The sequence below is a fragment of the Peromyscus californicus genome, unplaced genomic scaffold (assembly GCF_007827085.1).
Source record: "Peromyscus californicus insignis strain IS unplaced genomic scaffold, ASM782708v3 Scaffold_5__1_contigs__length_169319896, whole genome shotgun sequence".
NCBI classification, from domain to species: Eukaryota; Metazoa; Chordata; class Mammalia; order Rodentia; family Cricetidae; genus Peromyscus; species Peromyscus californicus.
In genome coordinates, this window is record NW_026294573.1 from 55,091,902 (window position 1) to 55,112,932 (window position 21,031).

General features: G+C 39.0%; 1 protein-coding gene across 1 annotated transcript in view; it reads left to right on the top strand.

The window, feature by feature from the left end:
• Window positions 1–21,031, top strand: part of CUNH1orf87 (chromosome unknown C1orf87 homolog) — a 70,735-nt gene that overhangs the window by 39,077 nt on the left and 10,627 nt on the right. The window contains exons 8-9 of the mRNA XM_052718292.1: window positions 6,009–6,106; window positions 17,311–17,375. Of these exons, the coding sequence (XP_052574252.1) occupies window positions 6,009–6,106; window positions 17,311–17,375 (163 nt within the window). The remainder of the gene's footprint in view (window positions 1–6,008; window positions 6,107–17,310; window positions 17,376–21,031) is intronic.

Genomic DNA, 21,031 nt, shown 5'->3' on the forward strand with positions numbered 1-21,031 from the left:
AGATGTGTTTCATGGAAGAGGACCCAGAACCATATTAATTCATGAATCTTCCGTAGCCAAATAAACTGATGTCTCAAAGCTACGTTGGATAGAAATGGAATGATGATTGCTGCTATTACTATAACTGCATTGATAATACCACAGCTTCACACTGCTTAATTCTTACTAGGTGCTGAGCACTGTGATAAATGCTTAACTGACATGATCTCATATAACATCAACAAAGTTAATTTCTTACACAATCTCATGAAATATAGGTAGATGTTGTTACTGCCCTTTCGTAAGTGAAATAAATTCTGAATTTTAAAAAGAGACAATTGAACTAATTCCTGGGCCACTGCTAATAAGGGGCAGAGTCAAGATTCCAAGCTTAGAAAAGGTTGGAAATTGGTGAGCCAAGGGAACTCAACCAATAGGTGGTATGCAGAAGTTTTTACTGAGAACAATACTCAAAAGATAGAAATTAGAGCATTAGGGAAGTTGGAAATTATGGGTGAATGGTTCTGTCAGACACATTGCCATATATCCTTCATTCTGGGCATGCAGGAGTTAAAACTGAGGGAGTCAGAGTATCTGATATTTACTAAGAAAGCAAAGATACAATACAGTACATGCGGGTTCTTATTCCCAAATAAAAGCTGCCTTTCTCTGGGACTGCATTCATGCAGTCTGCATACAAAGCAAGGCTTATGCTAATGTCTTTTCATGCATTATCTGTGTACATGTGTACTGTACATGCAAACATGTTTCAGTAGAAAGAGAATAATGCAGGGTAGTCTGAACCTCATGACTTGCCTGTTTTGTGTTCATGAGAAGAGTAAGAATAGACTAAAAAGCAGCAGTCCTTTGTTAGATTGGAAATCATGTAATGCCATTAGCAAAGCCTCACGTTCTCAGATATTATGCATAGAGTACAACCCAAAAAAATGAAAATTAAAATACATTCACTTAATCTCTTTTGATCTTAGATTTTCATCTGGAAAACCTAGGTTCCAAATAGCCACCTCTTTTAACTATTGTGAAGATTAAATGAGACTAAATATGCAAAAGTATTTGTGTACAGCCTGGTATACAGGCCCTAAATAAATTTTATCACACACACACACACACACACACACACACACACACACACACACGCACGCACGCACGCACGCATGCACGCACACGCACATGTACATGCACACGCACATGCACACACACCCATTTTCTGAGGTCTTTGTCCTGTGGTCAGATGATACAACATTAAATACTGGCTATTGTAGAGTCTTTAAATGTTCTCGTCTACAGCTGGCCCTGAAAGCTTAACTTTGTGGTTCAGATCCAAGGAACTGGGGTGCATTTTCCTTAAAGCTGGCCTGTCTTTCATGAGCCATCTGGCATCTCTTAAGACATCTGGAACTCACTCAAAGAATAATACAGTTCTGGGAGGCATGTTAAATAGAATTCTGTTTCCTCAGAATGTGAAGCAAATTAAGGCCCAAGGGATATTTGATACAGGAAGCAACAGGGTGCAGCCACACCATAACTTCCTTGCTCCTGGACCCTAAGTTGAGAGCAAAATATAAAGACTAGAAGCATTGAAAATTTGGAACTATAAGTCTTAACTTTCTTAAAGTCCAAAAGAGAGAACCATGAACTTTCTTGGGTAGTCCATGACAGCTATACACTAAACAAAAATAAGGATAAAGGGGGAATAAAAACACCCAAAACCATCAATTCAAAGTGTTTGCAGACTACCTGTGGCTTCCAAGAAAACTAAACATATCAAAATTAATCTACAGATCTTGCCCACATCAATTGAATTTTAAAAAGTCACAAAAATAGTATAGAAACAAATTTAATATCAGTCACCTTTATCTATGGGCACCTTCATCTTGCCTTGCACATCCTCAGTACAATGATGATTTGAGAAGACTGCAAAGGCAGTGTGGAACGACTTGCATTTCTTTATTAACTCTTTCACTCTCTTAGTTACTCTTCTTGTTGCTGTGACAAAATACCCTAGCAAAATCAAGGAAAGAAGGGCTTATTTTGGCTCACAATTAGAGGGGACAGACCATCATGACAGGTAAGTTATAGCAACAAGAGCTTGAAGCAGCTAGTTATATTGCATCCAAGGTCTAGAAGTAAAGAATCATGATGAATGGTCATTCTCAGCTCACTTTCTTCTTTTTATGGAGGCAAGGATCCCACTAAGGAACTGTGCTACCCACAATAAGGAGGTCTTCCCACTCAATTAACCTAATGAAGATAATCTTTCACAGTTATCTCCTGAGACCCATCCCTTAGGTTACTCTAGATCTCATCACGTTGGCAACTGAGATTATCTATCACAACTGCCCATCTCCTGAGTAAGGTATACATTCACCAGAACTGTAAAAATTTAGATCTTGAGCGTGTAGCTTCAGATTAACACTTTTAGAGAACTTCCAAAATTCCCCCTTTGAACATATGCTAGGATAGCAAATTCCCCATCCACCTTCTACAGTTCCCCAGTCACATTTTTCATACTTCATTATTTCTATATCTCTGTCCTAAAACAGTCCAAATATTTCTACTACTTCTGTATTGTTCTCTACCTTCAATGCAATAGCCTGATTTCTGATCAATATTATTTAACTGACTTTCAGTTTTGAATGCATTAATTACTGTGTGTTCTGGGCACTAGTGACAACAATTTCAATTTTCCTTGTTTTCCAGGCAGTTAAGGAAAGACAAATGCCATCAAAATTCTGTGGCAAAGGTAGGGGTAGCTGTTACTTGAACATCGAACTAGACATCAATGTAGCTTATCTAAAAGTGGTCCAGAGAGACCCTATAAATGTTGTACCTTGGTCAGCATATAGGTTTGACAAAGAGCAGAGGAGGAAAAGATAAAATGATGAGGCAGGTGATCTGGGTCAAATGGACAGAGTGAACCATCTGCAGAATAAGGACTGAGGGAGACCATGACCAACTGAGGGAATGGCTTCAAGTCAACTATGGAATAAAAAGGATGAGCCTGCATATGAAAGATCTTTCCAAGAAGTTTATGTTTTATCCTCTAAAACTGTTGTAACCACCAAAGCATTTTATATATGTAAATGACATTATTACATTTGAACTTTCAGAGGGACAATTTAATATAATTTGGAGAATTTTTCAAGCAACCTAAACTGAAAGGAAAGACATCCTTGTCGGAAGCTGCTCCAGTAATGCAGAAAGAAATGATGATGCTTCAAGTAAGGCACTAACAGGAAGGATGAAGACATTAGGAAAGATAAAGCAGGTTTGGGTGTGTCATTGAATGTGGGCCAAAACTAATGCCAAATTCATCAACTTGTTCGATGATAATGCTAGTCACTGAGATAAGAAACTAAACAGTAGTAATGTGAAGGAGTAGAGTAAGGACTGATGGACTGAGTCTTGACCTTGTTGTTCTGGGTAGTAAGACTGAAAGTACATGATGATTTGAGACTATTCAAGATGGATCAGACACCGTGGGAGCAGTTTAGACCACTCCAGAACATACAAGGGAGCGAGACAATAAGCAGATTAAAGAAGATACTCATTATTAAGTAGGTAGACAAAAGAAGCCAATGAAAAGGTTTAAATATCATCAAAGGAGATATGGGAGCATTCAAGAAAGCAATGTATGAGAGTTTGGATGAGCAGAGCATGGCCATTCAGTCTCATGCTGCAAAGAAATCATCTTTAAATAGGACTAAATCTGATAACTGGAAATCCATAGAGGTTCCTTGTAGCTGGTGATAATGGTTGCGTCAAGTAACAGTGTAAAACACAGTACATGGGAAAACCAGAACCTGTGACAGTGTGCCAACTTTCCAGAGACATTTTTAGCATGAAGAGTCACTTGGTTTGTCACTTGATAAATAATATAGCTTATTGATTTTTTTAAAGAAAAAAATATTTACTTCTAATTGAAGCCATTTTCTCATTGAGAGAAGAAAATAACATTTCTTACTAGTGGTCATCAGTATAAATATTTATGCTTTGAAGGATTTTAATGGTAATCCTGAGTAACACTGTCTTAATTAATTTTTCTGGTAGAAGTTTCTATTGTTCCTCATGACTGTCAGTCAGATTTTAGTAGCCATCAGTCAGTCTGTGTCTAGGTATCATGATGTACCCTTTTTAATCTGCTGTTCATTTTAACCTACATAAAAACTGGATATTGACAGAGTGATCTATTTTGAGAATAAACTTTCAATATAGGTGTTCAAAAACAAATCAGTATGCTCTAATCGTGAGGATAATCAGTTTTTATTTATTAAATAAAAATGGCAAAATATGTGATCAATCTCTATGCCTTTTTGCTAACCCTCCCCACATACATTCCATTTGCATTCATCCTTTCCTTGAATCCTTTATTTTCCAAGCTAACCACTAAGCAATAGTGGTAAGAAAAGAAATGAATAAAGGACCACCTCACCCAGGAAAAGACACTATCTCACCAGGAAGTTCAGAAAGCAATAAGATTACTGCCCTGCCAGGAAAAGGCATAGAACGTCAGCAGAATGGGCAACACCAAAATACTGCCCATTCTAAAGAGCACTGCAATTTTTTTCACCTATTATTTATGTCTTCTTGTTCTCTGCCCAACATTCTGCTCAACTCCTTATACTTTTGGTAAACTGTTTTTTTTAAGTGCTTCAGAATAATCTGTTATTTATATTCTTCTACAAGTCTTTCTGACTCTTAATTCCTCTACACCTAGAAGGTAGCAGGCAAGTTTTAAAACCTCAGAAAGACAAGTAAAGATGAGCATTTGCCTCTGCTTGCTTGCTTGCCTACTATGTGCTGAGGATAAACCCAAGACCTGGCCTAAAATAAGAAAATGTTACAGAGCTAAACCCTTGTCACTATTTTAAAATGTGGGTTCCATGGTTATTTGGCTGTACTGATACTAACAGATCAGTAGACAATTGCTATTGAAAAGAAGATATCACACCATGTAGGGCTTCCCAGGGAGGTGTCATTGTGGTGTAGGACAAAAGGGGAAGGTGGGCAAGAGCCTATTACTGTGGCTTTTGTGGAAAGCAAGGTAAGCAAGCTCAAGATTAGCTGGTTTGAATAATTCCCTTGAACTCTGGAACTTTGGAGGCTGTCTCTGGTTTCCTGGTCCCTTGTCCCAGGATGGAAAGTCAGAGGAGTAGTGGAGTCCTGAAGGTATTTATAAAGGCTTTTGTCTAATTGGATTGCACACATTCAGCTGAGTTTTTTACTCTCTCTGGTAATTAGCTACCCTAAGAAGGGCAAGATTGTAATAGTGTTAACTGTGAGTTTAATAGACTCTAGAGTTCGGGAGATGGGCTTTTTGCCAGGTCTGTGAGGATCATCTTGGTTATTTTCATTGATGAAGAAAGATCCTCCTTACCTGTAGGTGAGACCCTTCCCTGCGCTGGGGATTTAAGACTGGAGAAAATTGAGAACGCAAGCTGAGCACTAGCACGCATTTCTTGCTGTTTGCTCCGTGACTGTGGATGCAATCTGACCAGATGCTGTCTGTTCCTGCTGCCTTGCTGCCACCATGATGGACTGAACCTTGAACTGAGTCGCTTCAAACCCATTATCTCTTAAATTGCTTTAGTCAGGGTAATTTCTCACAACAACAACAAAAAAAGAAACTAAGACAGGCATTAACCATGAATACAAGACACTTGATTTTATAAATCAAAGTAAATGATTTACAAAATGTTTTACAATTCATCACGTAAAGAAAGGCAGATCCTTCCTAGACCTTAACCACACAAGAGTTGACGAAAATATAAGATCAGTAATAGAAAGCCTAGTGGCTTCTGAAAAGTAAACTGCACCTGTCTACCAACTAAATATGTTTGTTACCCACAAGCAGTGAGCTGAAAAGGCTTATGCTGAATGATACCTCAATGGAAGAAAATACTCCTGAGCAATAACTCCTTGTCAGAATCATATGGGCCATAATAGTGGGACGAAATTCAAACACTCATTCCATTTTACTAAAGCTTCAAATTCTTTCTTATTTCTAGGTCAGGGCTATATGTGGCAAGCATGGATTGTATCTAACCTTGACCCTGCTGGAAACATTGCTTAACCACCAAGATTTGGGTTACCAAGGTGAAATAAAGTAAGTTGAATTTTGAGGTTTGCATCCCACCAAAATGAAAATATGGCAAAGTCCTAACTCTCAATATGATTCTAGGGGCTGAGGACTTTGAAGGTCAGTAAGTTTAGATGGAGTTGGACCACCTTGAGAGAAATAGTATCTTTCCAAGAAAATAAGACACTAAAGCTTCCTTCTGCTCTCTACCAGAGAAAGACACAGCAAGAAGGAGATAGCCATCTACAAGTCAGAAATAAACCTTTTTGTCATCTCAAACCCATGAGAAAAAAAAAAAGAAAAAAATAATGATGTTAGATACTTTAGCCACTATACTATGCTATTTGTGAAACTATGATAACTCCTTATCCCTGTTGCCTTCTAATAGGATGCCAAGCACAGAGATCTGCCTTTAGAGAACAAGTTTCATGTGGGAACCAATAAATTCGAATCACTTGACAGTTAGGTTAAAGAGTGTTTTATTAAGACCAAAAGGGGCTGGCAAAATGGCTCAGTTGGTAAAGGCCTTTACTGCTAAGCCTGATGACCTGAAGTCAGTTCCTGATCGAATGAGAGAATCCCACTTGGTAGAATGAGAGAGCCTACTCTCCAAAGTTACCATCTGACCTCCACACATGTGCATGCATACATTTACTAAATAAATAGATGTATTTATTTTAAATATTTAAGATAAAAAGTTCTCAGAAGTTGTAGAAACACAAATAAGGAAACCTTTCCTTTCAACCCTTAGGAACCACCATGGCCTATACTTGCCATTCCGCCTGAAACAGCTAAATAGTAGGACCAAACAGATGGAATAGTGTTAGAGAGGTTGAGGATCAAGCATTACCATCAAACAACAATTATTAAGAAAGGAAAACAAAGTTTGTTGCAGAGGAAAGTGCAACGCTAACAGACTGGAACCTTCAATTAGTTGGAATAAGACAGAGTTGGAGGTTAGGAAGAGCAAGGAGGATATAGCATACCTTACCAAGAGTACGGGACATATATCCCCAAGGACATCCCCTGGAGATGTTCAAGAGATGTTTTCAAGGATTCTTTTAGGTACTGGCTTATGTATGAAATTAGAAAACTGCTCAAAGCACTGGAAAGGAAAAGACAGAAAACCTCTTAGGGCTCACACAATCTGTGTGGGCTATACTAATTACTTTACTCAGAATACTATCTCCCACACTTTCCTCTTTGCCTGCTTTCCTTTCGTTTGCTCTACGAACATCCCAATTTCTTTTTTGAATGTTTCATATAAATATAAATTCTACACTGAGCTTAAAACCCCCCTTAACTTCTAATAAGTGAAATAACATTGATTTAACATGGTATATTAATTGTCATATTGTGATAAACAATAAACTACAGTATCATAGGGCAAGCAGATTCTGTACTGAGTTCTGTATCCCAAATGTCTAAGGCAGTAGATATTATGATGATAAATGTTTATGGACTTGAACTGAGTTAGGAGAGAAGTTATCTCAAAATAGCTCATGGTCAAACTGATGAGTGCCTTTCCCAACCATCTCAACAACAACAACAACAAATCACGTTCATGGCACTAAATGCTCTAATAGCACCTAGTCACCTTATTTCCTAGCACTCTTTAGATCATGGTTTTATTTGTGTGGTTTTTTAATTGATGTCTACACAATGATCACAAAAAAACATAGCTGCCCTCCTCATGCTAAATGGTTGCAGCATCTAACCTACAATGTGGCTCAAGATAGATACTCAGTGTATATTCAATAAGCTTGATGATTCATTTATTTAAAAAACATTTGCCAAGAACCAGCAACATGCCATTATTCTGGACACTGGAAACACAGCTACGAGTAAAGCAGAGCCCTTCCTTATGAAGGTATAATCTAGTTAGATAGATCAATTTAAATTATAAGGCACAGTCAGGCAGTGGTGGCACATGATCTAATCCCAGTGCTTGGGAGGCAGAGGCAGGCAGATCTCTGAGATCAAGGCCAGCCTGGTCTACAGAATGAGTTCCAGAACAGCCAGGGCTTCACAGAGAAACCCAGTCTCCAAAAAAAAAAAACAAAATAAAATAAAATAAGATATTTGTCATATCACAAGGTCATAGGAGCAATAAGGAAATATAAAGTAGGTGAAGGTTTTGCAAAGATCAGTGAATAAGTGAACGAGTTTGAATCCAACCCAGTGGATGAATTTCTATGGACCAGTTTTATATATGAGCATATCCATAGAGATTGTTAACCTACAAAAAGCAGAAAAATTAGTTAGGAGCAGACTAAAAACCAAAAGGAGATTCTCAAAGTGGCTCTAGTCTAAAGAGAAAAAAAACCTCAAAAGCACCAAAGTTGACATTATACATAGGATATAGGAAAGACCCCATTGATACTGTTGATTAACAACTAATTCAGAACAAGTATTGCAGGAATCTGGAATATCAGAGCAGAGATTTGCCTTCTTTGACCTTAGAACATTCTAGGATTTCAAAACCATGAGAATCAAAAGAAAAATGTGTTTATAAGAGATAAACCTATTTCATCTTTAAACAGTCATTGGCTAAAGCTTCGTCTGTGAATTAAACCCATTCCATTATGGGCTTTGTATGCAAACCCATATCCTTAAGAGATTAAAGATGCAATTTAGGCACACATTTTAGGAGCTGAATTCTCGAATCATTATCCCAGTACATATTGTCCATTAATCTGTGTTCAATTGGAAAGCCATTTGGAATGTGGCTGTCTGCTAATTAGCAGGATTCTAGTGCTGAGCTGCTTCCTGATTAAATGTCCTTTAGAATCAATAAAACATCAGGAGGGATTGTGGTGATGTGGGATTAGCCCCATCTAGCCAAATAAAATGAGTTGCATTCCCTTTTTAAACTAGCATGTTGTAAGAGCTGATGAGAGGGGCAATTTCGCCAGCCCTGAAACAAAATTGTGGGGATTTTTTTGTTGTTGTTTCTTACATAATTTTTTTAAACTCTGAGATTTCATTTTTATTTTCCCATTTTTCTAACAATTAGCAGGGACATTAGTGAATGACTGCCAGGATAAGGCGATTGTGAGGAAGACTCGATTACGATTTCTAATCTCCACTCTGAATCATCCTTATGTAAAATGAGCTCAGGTTGTGTTGGATGGAAATTATTATCCCTGTTCTTGGCCAGGGAGATGGAAGTCAGAATTCACATTTAATGTTTCTATGTGACTTTGTAATAAATGGTAATTAAGGAGGGCAGAGCAAGAACAGGAGGCAATCTAATACTCTAAAATTATATTGGCAAAATTAAATGCTTCAAACCAGTTTAGAACACACATGCACAAGCCAAACTGTGTTGGGGGAGGAGATAAATAATGAAGCTGCTAGGGAGGCTTTCATTGAGTAGAGCAATTGACATAGCCACAAGTAGGACTTAGAATACACATCTGGCCCATTATTGAAAATAGAGTTAGGTTGGAAAGGACTTTTTGCTAATCCTGGGGACAAGCAGAGAATTTTGGAAGATAAAGGAAACATGAGGTGTCTTATTCAACAATTGTTGTTTAAAGGGAATAGGAAAAGTGTTACACAAAGAACTATTAGAGGTGTGCTGTGGTCTGCCCATTGGCTCAGTGTTAGACAGCAAATCCAACTTCCCATTCTACATTCTAATGATGATGACAGTGCTAATAAAGTTGTTACTGTTTATAGAGAACATTTGTAGAACTTAAGCAATCCCAAGCAATATTTCAAGTATTAATATTTCAAATATTAACCCTTTTAATTCCTGCAGCAGCTCCATGAGGTAGGTATTATTCTACTTTTCAAATGAGGAAACTGAGCCCAAAAAGTGTAAGTACCTGATAAATGAACTCATCAGGAAGGATGAGTTGATGTAGGCTCCCCAGCTCCAGTCCTAGGCCATAACCACGGTACTATAGCCACTTTTCTGTAAGTTCTACAGTTACGAGAAACTTGTGTGGGGCTGGTCCAGGGGCTTTGGATAGACTGCGTGCTGGAGTTCATCCTTGGGTTTGGTACTGGGCACAGTTTGGAATGTAAGGAGTCTAACTGGAAGAATTTCTCTTTGCTAACACCTAAACCTTGGATTTCCATCCCAGAATCTGTGGTTTTTGTCATAACAGCCTGTTGTAGTCTATGTGTGCTCCAATAACACAGTTCCATGAGCCACAGATACCATTTTCTCACAATTCTGGAGGCTGGTTTTAGTTTTCTCACTGTACCCTCACACAATAGAAAGGATGAAGGGTCTGTTATAAGAAAATCAGTCCAATTCCTGAGGATTTTGCTCCAGGACCAAAACCTTCCAAAGGTTCTACCAACTAATATATCATGTGTGAGGATTTCGGTCGAGGGAGACATAAGTATATGAGATTAACCAAGAACCTTTTACACCTTGCTTGCTAGATGTCTCCTCTGACAAGCCTATTTTGTGCCCTTCAGTGAGAGTTAAGAATAACAGGAGTCTGAAGGGAAAATTGAACTTCTCAAATCCAGGAGTATCATTTCTACCTGGCAGTCTTGACAGAACTGCCTCCTCTGTGCCCTCCTGGCTGCGAATAGTCACATCTAGTAACGAACCTGGTGAGACACGAGAAACAGAGGCAGCCCAGCAGTACAGGAAGTAGAAGCCTTGCAAATCTGGCTTGCCACACCCTGGTGCTAAGATCAAAGTGAACAGATTTGGGGGTGAAGAAAAGCAGCTGGTTCCAGTGGATATTCCGAGCTCTTTTTGACTATGTGAAGTTTCCAGAGGAACACGCTGCCCAGAACAAGCTCCATTGAGATTACAAGGGTGCACTCTAAACTAGCCCAAGTTTTGATTTTTCAGTGTTGGGGTTTAATTTCTTTTTAAATATCAAAGGTTATTATATAAAAAGGCATCTGCTTTGTAGCCCCTAAATAAATGAACAAAAATTAAGGCAAAACTCACAGATATTGCTAAAATTTATGGGCACTTCATTTATGTGTCAGAATCAAGAATGAATAGTCACCAGTCAAAAACTAGTGGAATTGCGGGGGGGGGGGGGGGGGGGGATCAGCAAGCTACCTGTCCCGGGATTTTGAGGAAGTTTACCAGGCAGAAGATGCACTACTACCTTCCTCTTGGTTTAGAGACCACAGACAAGTCTTCCCACACTACAAACATGAAGTAGTACTGCTGAAGGGCTACCCTCCATCCTACCTGAGCACAGATGTGTGGGTGCTTTCCCACATAACCCTTATCTGTACCTATTCAGAGAACATGTCTCTAAAATTGTAGCTGAAGTTTTTCTGTGTCCCACCCAGTCCTTAGTCACTCAGACTCACAAGTAAACTCACTCAGTCACTCAAGTAAACACACAGAGGCTTATATTAATTAAAACTGCTTGGCCATTAGTTCAGGCCTACCACTGACTAGCTCTTACATTTAAACTCAGCCCATTTCTGTTAATCTATATGTCACCACATTTTCCGTGGCTTTACCTGTGTGTCATTACATGCTGCTCCCTGGATGGGAGCTGCCACCTCCTGACTCAGCCTTCCTCTTCCCAGAATTCTCTTTGTCTGCTTATCTGGCCTATACCTCCTGCCTGGCTACTGGCCAATCAGTGTTTTATTAAACCAATGTACAAAAGCATTATCCCACAGCACTCCCCCTTTTTTGTTTAATTAAAAAGGAAGGTTTTTAACTTTAACATGAAATAACAGAGGAAAGAGTTGGGCTGAGCAGAGCAGGAAGTGGAAAGCCTAGATTTAGTATTTGCATCTGGCAGTGCCATTCCCTGAAAGTTAAGTTGTGTCAGTTGGCACAGAGTCAGATGGTAGTTAGCTGTATGCAACTAATGAGAGTATGGATTATGAATATGATAATAGTATCTTGTATCCAACAAGTATGCAGAGGGTAGCTCATGTGCAGCTTAGAAAGAAGATTCTGAGATGCCAAAAATGCACAGGAATTGTCATCTGTCCCTTGTCTGCAAGCCTTCAGGAACAATGAGCAGAAGCATGGAAACCAGGAAACTGTATATGTTTGGTTACACCATATGTAGACAAATTCTCATTTGATAGTGGTGAATACAGAAAAAAATCAATATATAAAGCCTGCTTTAAAAGAGTACTGTTAACCTAAAAGATAACTTTAAAAACAAAATTTAAAACTCTACAATAAAATAATCACCATAGAACATGGGAAAGAAAGTATAATCCTATGTGCTCTAAGTTTCAATAACACTTTGAAAATATTTCTGCTCTAAAAACTAGAAAAATTTGAGAAATTATTGTGGCTCTCTTAAAGATGCAAAAACCATGTATTCTGTTGATATGAATTAGAAAGGGATAAAGAGATAAGAATAGTGAGGCAAACCAATGATAAAAATGAAGCTTAAAAAGCATTAAAGATGATTGAATAAAATCATGAAAAACTTGGAGAAGTGTGGGTGATTTCAAGGAACCTGCAATTTCTCAAGGAGAATTAAAGTCACTAGGAATCAATAAAAATAATAAATATACAAAAGGAACACAGGAGAAAAATCTAATATATTATGTCAAACTTAAGGGACTCCTACAGAATCTACCCAAAAATAACTAAGGGAAAAAGATAGAGACTATTAGACATACAGCTAGAGTGGAGACTCAACCTAAAGTGACTTGGCATCATTGGAAATTAGGAACAAAATAGAGAAATAAAATAAAATGAAAAACAAAGTCTTCACTATGGTAGCCCTTTTCTTATCTTCTGATATAACAAAAAACTCTGAATTTCTCTGCTGTAGTTTTTAAGTGTATTTAGCTGAAAGCATTAGAGACTGAAAATCCAAAATCAGGTGGCTTCATCACCCTGGCCTCTGGTGAGAGCCTCTATGCTTGAGTCACAACATAACAGATGGCGTTATGGCAGAAATATATGCAAACGCAGAGACTGCATGGCAGGACAGAAAGCCATTGAGTTGGAAGAGCAGTGTTGTTATTTTTATAACAACTAATTGTAAGGGAATTTACCAGAATCTCTTGAGAACTACATTAATCTCTACCAAGGGTAACAGTCCTAGTGCCTAATAACTTTCCTCTAGACTCCACCTCACAAGGATTTTACCACCTCAATATTGTTATGCTGCAGAATGAAGGTCTAGTACATAAGCCCTTAGGTGACCCACACAAACCATACCCAAAGGCTTGCACCAACTAAAGAAACTTTACAGAGCTGGTGAGAAAGAGCCTCTTGATACAAATTGAAAGAACTCAATCTAAGCTAAATTAAGAAAAAAAATGTACCCATGTGTTTATATATTACAATGAGAATTTGTATTATAAAGACAAACAGAATTTGCCAAAGATCTTTACTGAAAAATAAAATAAGGGGAAAATTAATTATTAAGGAATAAAATCAGACTGATCTCAGACTTCCACAATAGTTGGTGTTAGCAGACACTGTAAGAAGGTCCATAATTTCAAAGTGAAAAACATGGATGAGAAAATAAGTTCTATGACCTGCCCCCTTGTGAATCTAGAATCAGATTCATTAGCCTGTTTCTCAGAGTAAGTAGTTTACATGTCTTACATAATGGTTGTCTCCATGAGAGGAAATAATGAAAAAAAGTACCAAGAACACTCTCTGAAGTATATTAAGGTAAAAAATACAGTTGATTTTGGAACATGTTGTTGCTGTTTGTGAAAGAGTATCATGTAGCACAGGCTGGTCTGGAACTTGCTATGTGTCTGAGGATGACTTTGAACTCCTGATCATTTGTTCCTACCTCCCAAGTGTTATCATCACAGGTACACAACACTATGCTCCCTAGAGATCAAACTTAGGACTTCATGCCTGCTAAGCAACCACTCTACCCACTTAACTACACCCCCAGCCTGGAACTGGAATGTGAAACCAAGTCTTCCTGAATATAGAATCAGGGTCAAAGTCTTTGTCCTCTAGCTGGAAGGTGAAAGTTTGGTACATACTTTTGTTATTACAATTACTAGTGCCTGTTATTACAATGGGAACCTATTCTTATATTTGAATTGAATGGTTCTTTGAAGGTCTAGAAATGTAAGAGATAAAAAAGGGAAATATTTAGTAAAATAATCTTAAGAAATGTATTGATCACGTAAGTCATATATGCTTTTTATATCAGACATGCCCGAGTTGAATACTTAGGACCATTTGCCACCTTCTCGTCCCCTTATTCTCAGTATATAATCAAGAAAAAGAAAAACTTCTAACAGTGTTTTATCTGGGGCCTTGTCTCCTACATTTTTGCTGTTTATGTACTCATTACTCATCAGTGTGTGTGTGTGTGTGTGTGTGTGTGTGTGTGTGTGTGTGTGTGTGTGTGTGCCTATAGAGATCAGAGGAAACATTTTTGGGAATCAATTCTCTCCGTCCACAGTGGATTCTTGGGATCAAATTAAGGTTATTGGGCTCATACTGCAAGGTCCTTTATTCACTGAGCCCTCTCTCTGGCCCTCATCTTCTTTTGGTATCTGGGAGAACTTGGCCTGATATTTCTTCACAGCTCTGAAAAATAAATGGAATGCAGTCTGTTACTATCAGTAGATCTAGACTCTTGGTTGTGTTTTATTGTCAAAAGTTTGGAAGATGGTCTAAGCATATTCCTGCTCTTCCTAATAGTGTCTACAAAGAAACAGTGAAGAAAATTAAAACACGAATCCATTGCAGTCTATTTTGCAGACCTGAGCTAATACCTGATGCTTGGATGACTATTACCCCATGAGAGCTTCTTCTTCTCCAGCTTCTCTTTACCATCCTAGACCTGATACAGTCACCTTGTTTTCTGGTGGCATCATTGCACATTATGCCTTATCCCTTTTTCACATGGAACTCTGGAGGCCACATGTTCAAATCTATCAGAATACACATGCTGATCAAAGAATGCTTCTGACATGTGACCCATGTATAGGAAAAGATTTATGAGGTATAAGCAAAGCAAACTGGTTTCATAGTTAATATATCACTTCTATTTAAAGAGAATAAAATTATATGACATTAGAACTCCTTGAGAAAACCAGACACATTTTTGCCAATTTCTCCTCCATCTCAGTTTGTCTTCTGCTGGATGAGCTAGCACCAAAACTTCTCTCTGTTTACAGTTTGTTGGTGAGCAGCAGATGCTGTCTTTCACCAACATGAGCAAACGTCAATTTCTTCATTTTTTCCCCTCATTTTAATAGTTCTTTGAGAACTTCATATAACGCATATTGCTCATATTCACTTCATTCCCTAATTCATTCTAGATTTATTCCCTCATCCCACCCACCCACCCGTGTCCTGTCTTTGGCTGTATGGAGTCTTACTTATGCTGTCTATGTATTCTTGAATGTGTAGCCTTCACTGGAGCTTGGCCAAAACACCAGGGATCTTATGCTTAAAACAACTGGCTCTCCCTCTACAGAAACTATCAACTGCCAACAACTACCTCATTCGGGAGTGGGACTTTATGCCTCTGCCCCCCTCCACGCTAGGACGTTTTCCCTCTTGAACTTGTGCAGATCTTTCTTGTGCATGCTGTTATAACTCCTGTGAATTTATATGTGCACCCACTCTGTTGTACCTACAAAACAGTTTCCTTTCAGTCGACCACCACCTCTGGTTCTCACAATCTTTCTTTTTTTTTTTTTTTTTTTTTTTGGTTTTTCAAGACAGGGTTTCTCTGTGTAGCTTTGCGCCTTTCCTGGCTCTCGCACTGTAGACTAGGCTGGCCTCGAACTCACAAAGATCCGCCTGCCTCTGCCTCCCGAGTGCTGGGATTAAAGGCGTGTGCCACCACCGCCCGGCTCTCACAATCTTTCTAATTCCTCTTCCACAATGATCACTGGACCGTGGGAGGAGGGGGTGTGGCACAGATGTATCATTTAGGGCTGTATACTTGGCAGTCTCTTATTCTATGCACCTTGACCAATTGTGAGTCTCTGTATTAACAACGTGAAACAACTCACAATATTAGAGGAAAATAAAAATCACAGAGGACCAGAAACAAATTTAATGACAGAGATAGAAGCAGTAGACAGGTGCAGGAGAGAAAAAGGAATAAAGAAATTCATAGATAGGTGGGTCACAGCCTTAGCTGATCAGGATACAGATATTTGACTAGTCCTAACCACACTATATCAAAAAGGCACCTATTACTGCCAGAGAAGTGTATTTATATAACATATAAATGGGTGCTAGGCAAGAAAGTATGAATGATTTCCACTGCCAAAGCTTTGCTGGATTATCTTAAGCTTTAAATAACTGATTTTTTAGTTGTGACATATTATTACCCAATACATTTCTTCTTGGGAATTCATGAAATGTTATCTAAGTCCAGTACATGTAACTTTCCTCCTTCGATGTTTGTTCTGTGTTGCAAATCTTTCCACATTCATGGCAACACAAAGGGACATCTCTGATAGTCACTTGAAATGAAGATTCCATGCCCAATTTAATTTATGTCACTGATAGACAAACGCATAAGATTGTGAGGTGGCGAAGAGGGCAGAATGGTGCTAACACAGACAGGTCATGGACTTCTTCGTTTTCCTGTGTAACAATGCAAAAACCAACTACTCATGTTTTTACTTCCATCAGAATCGTAATCAATTTAATGGCTACAGTTGATTGTGACATTAGCCAGATTTTCTCATAGTTGCCTGGTCTCTGGATGCCCTTGACAGCAGACCCCAGTCTCCAGTCTGTTGGCTTTGCAGTAATTTGTTGGATATCTAACCCAGGGTCCACGATTATGTGTTTGTTATGTAGACAGGGTGTCACTGTACAGTTTAGGTTGGCCTTAAACCCCTAATCCTCCTGCCTTAGCCACGTCCCCTACCCCTGATATTCTGGGATGGATAGCCTAGGCCACCACACTCAGTTCTCACTGTAACCCTGAGAGCATCTAATTCCCTGTACAGAAGTCCTTTCTAGTAGATATACCCAAAGTAATTTCTGTTTCCTGCACTGATATCAAAAACGCTCTCAGAGCCGGGTGGTGGTGGCGCACGCCTTTAATCCCAGCACTCGGGAGGCAGAGGCAGGTGGATCTCTGTGAGTTCGAGGCCAGCCTGGTCTACAAAGTGAGTTCCAGGAAAGGCGCAAAACTACACAGAGAAACCCTGTCTCGAAAAATCAAAAAAAAAAACAAAAAAAAAAAACGCTCTCAGTATTGCTGCCAACCAGGAAAACTCAGCTTCGCTGTGCATGCTTCCAAGGTAAGGGTGCATTACTACTCGTCCCTCAGAGCCTGTCTCCTTTGCTTACACAGGTGGCGGAATTTTGTTAAGTGGCTAAACAGGGCTTCTTCTGAGTTGTTGTGTGATTTGCCTGTAGGTGAGTACTGCTCTTTTTTGTTCCTCGGCAAACCTAGCTGGGTTTTATGTCCTTCTTCCCAAAAATATTCAGCAAAGGAAAGACAAGACTGAAAATTTCCTTAAAAATCATTCTTTTCGATGAGTTGGATGATTAAAGGTGTGATTCTTCAAGCTCTGTATTTCACTTGCTGTGGTAACCCTTGGATATGAATCCAGCACACTTGCACAGGAAGGTGGAATTGTTTGCTTAAACTTCAGATGCAGTCTCTTTAATCTAGCAGTCCTTCAGGTTAGTGTCTACTTGGCTAATAAATCATCAAACACCATATACAAATACATTTAGCAAATATATATATGTGAGTATATAGATAGATATATGTTTAGTGCAGCAAGGAAAAGATCCTTCAGTGACTAATTAAATTATAGTACAACTCACGGATTAAATTGTGGAGTTTTAAAACAACACAACTGGGCTGCTACATAATGATTTCCATGACATATTATCAAGTGAGATTTTAAAGATGAACATGGCAAAATATTTAGCAATTAGAAAGTTTAAATATGACAGGTGAAAAATATATGCATTTGTATTAATCTGTTGCTATGATTTCTCTACTTAAACATCCACTAACTACTGTGAATCACAGTGAAAAGTACCAAGTATGTGTGGTGGGGTGTGCTGTGGATGAATATATAAGTCTATATCCAAGCGAGCAGGGAAAACATGGAAATAGGTATAGGGCATTAGTCATATAAGGATCAGAGGCTAAAAATGTTGAAAAATATGAAGAATATATTCATGATCTTGGCCTCTATAACAAATTCTTACAATCTTGGGACTTTAAAAAGTAGAAAATGTTTCAGTCATAGCTCTGAAGTCTGTAAATATTAAATCTAAGTATCATTGAGGGCCATAGTCCCTCTGAAGTCTCTAGGAAAGGGTCTCTGGTTGCTTCTTCCAGCTTCTAGTAGGCTCAGGCCTCTCTTAGCCTGTTACATATGACCCTGTTGTCTGCCCACATCTTCCCTTGGCTGCCTTCTGTTTCCTTTGTGTCTCTGTATCCAGTGTCCTTCTCCTTTCTCTTATAAAGAAAGAGCTAAGCTGTTGTCAACTTGATTATATTTATAAAGATTGTTTCCAGATAAGATAAACTCCCAGATGCCGGTGGGTAGGAAATGAACATATAACTTGAGGGAGAAGACAGCGTTCATAATGCTTTGCTTTGACAAAGTCCAGACCTTAGTGACTAAGAAACATTCCAACCCTTGGGGCTGGAGAAAGCATACTATAGATTGGTATACTACATCAAAAATCTAGAAGTCAGTATCCTGACACACCTGGTCAAGTATCTCTAAAGAAAAAATCAAGGAACTAGAGAAAGCATTCCCCAGGACATCCTATGAAGCTGGGTCTTAAGTGCCACATAGTTTTGAAGGTTGATGTACTGGTGTTTCAAAAAGAATACCATGTTATAATGCTGAGACCACTAAATGGGTGCCTTGTGCCTGTGCATTCACATACAACTCTTGTTGAGAATGATGAACAGCATAATAGCTCTGCCCTTCCTCAGCACCAGATAAATGCTCACTACATCCTCACAGGACTCTTCCTCTGCATGCATGCATCCTTGGCCCTCTCTGTCCAGATGCCCTTCACTTTTAAGATCACCAGCAAGATTGTGTTGGTACATACCCAAACAGCCTCAGTTTCATAATCACTTTTTTAGGCCCTATCTCAAAATACAGTCACATTCCAAGCTCTCTGGCAGTAGAGTATCAGTACACAAATGCTGCAGAAACAGAATCCATCTGTAGTATGTGTCACAGATGAAGTATTGGTTTTGTAGCTGAGTGATAACCTTATATTAGAGTATTTTCTTTGCAGCACTCTGACTTATTTTATCATCTTTAAAACGGAGAGAGAGAAAGAGGGAGAATACGAGAGTACATGTGCGAGGGAGATAGATTCCACTAGGTGTGCAGAGAGACTCGAGTCTAACAAAGGAAACAGAATATTAATCACTGTAGAGCAGCAAGAAGACAGGGGAGGATTGCCATTGGTGCATTGTGTTATGGACACATGCTTACTGAACATTAATGTGATGGGCCTTTTCCATTTCTAGATCACTGGATCTGTTTTGAAGTTTGATGTCCATCTTGGAACCAAGAAAGATGGTGGTTAAGAAATTGTTAGAGGCTTAGATTAATTAGAACAAGCTCGGAGAACTGGATTTCAACCTACCAATCCACAGTGTACTGGACTGGTAGTTGAGTGGTCCTACAAAGCAAAATGTAGTTTCTATCATGAAAAGGGGAAAAAGAGCCGGGCGGTGGTGGCGCACGCCTTTAATCCCAGCACTCGGGAGGCAGAGCCAGGCGGATCTCTGTGAGTTTGAGGCCAGCCTGGGCTACCAAGTGAGTCCCAGGAAAGGCACAAAGCTACACAGAGAAACCCTGTCTCAAAAAACCAAAAAAAAAGAAAAGGGGAAAAAGAAGAAGGGGAGAATCTCCAGGAATGAGTGAGGGCTGGAAGCTAAATAGACAGAAGGTGACTTACAGCCACTTCTGGTATTAGCAGACAATTGAAAATTTCATCTTCTTTGTTAGGCCATCTGTTGAATAGAGGTAATTTCCACTTCACAGAGTTGTTCTTTAGATGATGTGGGAAATGCCTGTCATTGATAAACATTTGATGTATGTTAGTTTGCTGATCACACAAGCTTCATTCATTAGAGCCCATGAGTCCAGAGGCTTTTACTTCAGTCAAATACCCCAAACCTTGTTTCATTTTATAATCACCTAGAGGTTCTCCTCAGCTGAAATCAGGATTTAATTGGTCTCATTAGTCATTTGTGCATGGCCATTTTGTTGTTGTTGTTTTGTTTTTTTAAGACAAGATTTCTCCATGTAGTTTTGGTGCCTGTCCTGGATCTCGCTCTGTAGACCAGGCTAGCCTCTAACTCACAGAGATCCACCTGGCTCTTCGTCCCAAGTGCTGGGATTAAAGGCATGCACCACCACTGCCCAGCTCACAGTGGTCATTTTTTAAGACCCCCAAGTTGGGCTAATATACAGCACCAAAGAGTACTGATTTCAGTAGTCAGTGAGAGCAAACAGGAGAGGATGACTATATATAAGAATATCACAGTCTCCCAGCAGCCTTATACATCCTGGTCTTTACCATGCTTGGAAACTTCTAGAAGTCAGTGGGGTTGATTTCCCCCAGTGCAAATCTTTCACTGACTGACTAGATAGGTAGATGGGTCTCATTTACCCTTCCTGCTGTGTTAGGGAGAAGTAGAAAAAGAGATCTCCAGCACAGGTCTTTCAAACAATGTTTACATATGCCATCAGATATGACAAAGGAAAGCAGTGTTTAAAAGAATTCAAGTAGACTTTTTGTATATTCTCCTAAGGAAACACTGAAAGGCACAGATAGCAAGCAAGAGCTAGACAGAGACAAGTCTAGGTTCTAAGTCATGTTCAAAGAAGTGCCATGTATTAACTTGTGCCCAGGAAAACGTTTGGCATGCTGTACTGTAATTCCTTTCCTGTGGGGAAATGAGGTTTTGCCTAATGTTAAACATCTTCCCTTGTTGGATATTTTACATAAATGATTTTAACCTCATGGTATTACTGCAAGTTCCTAGATTTTCACAAATGAAAGAAGTGGTC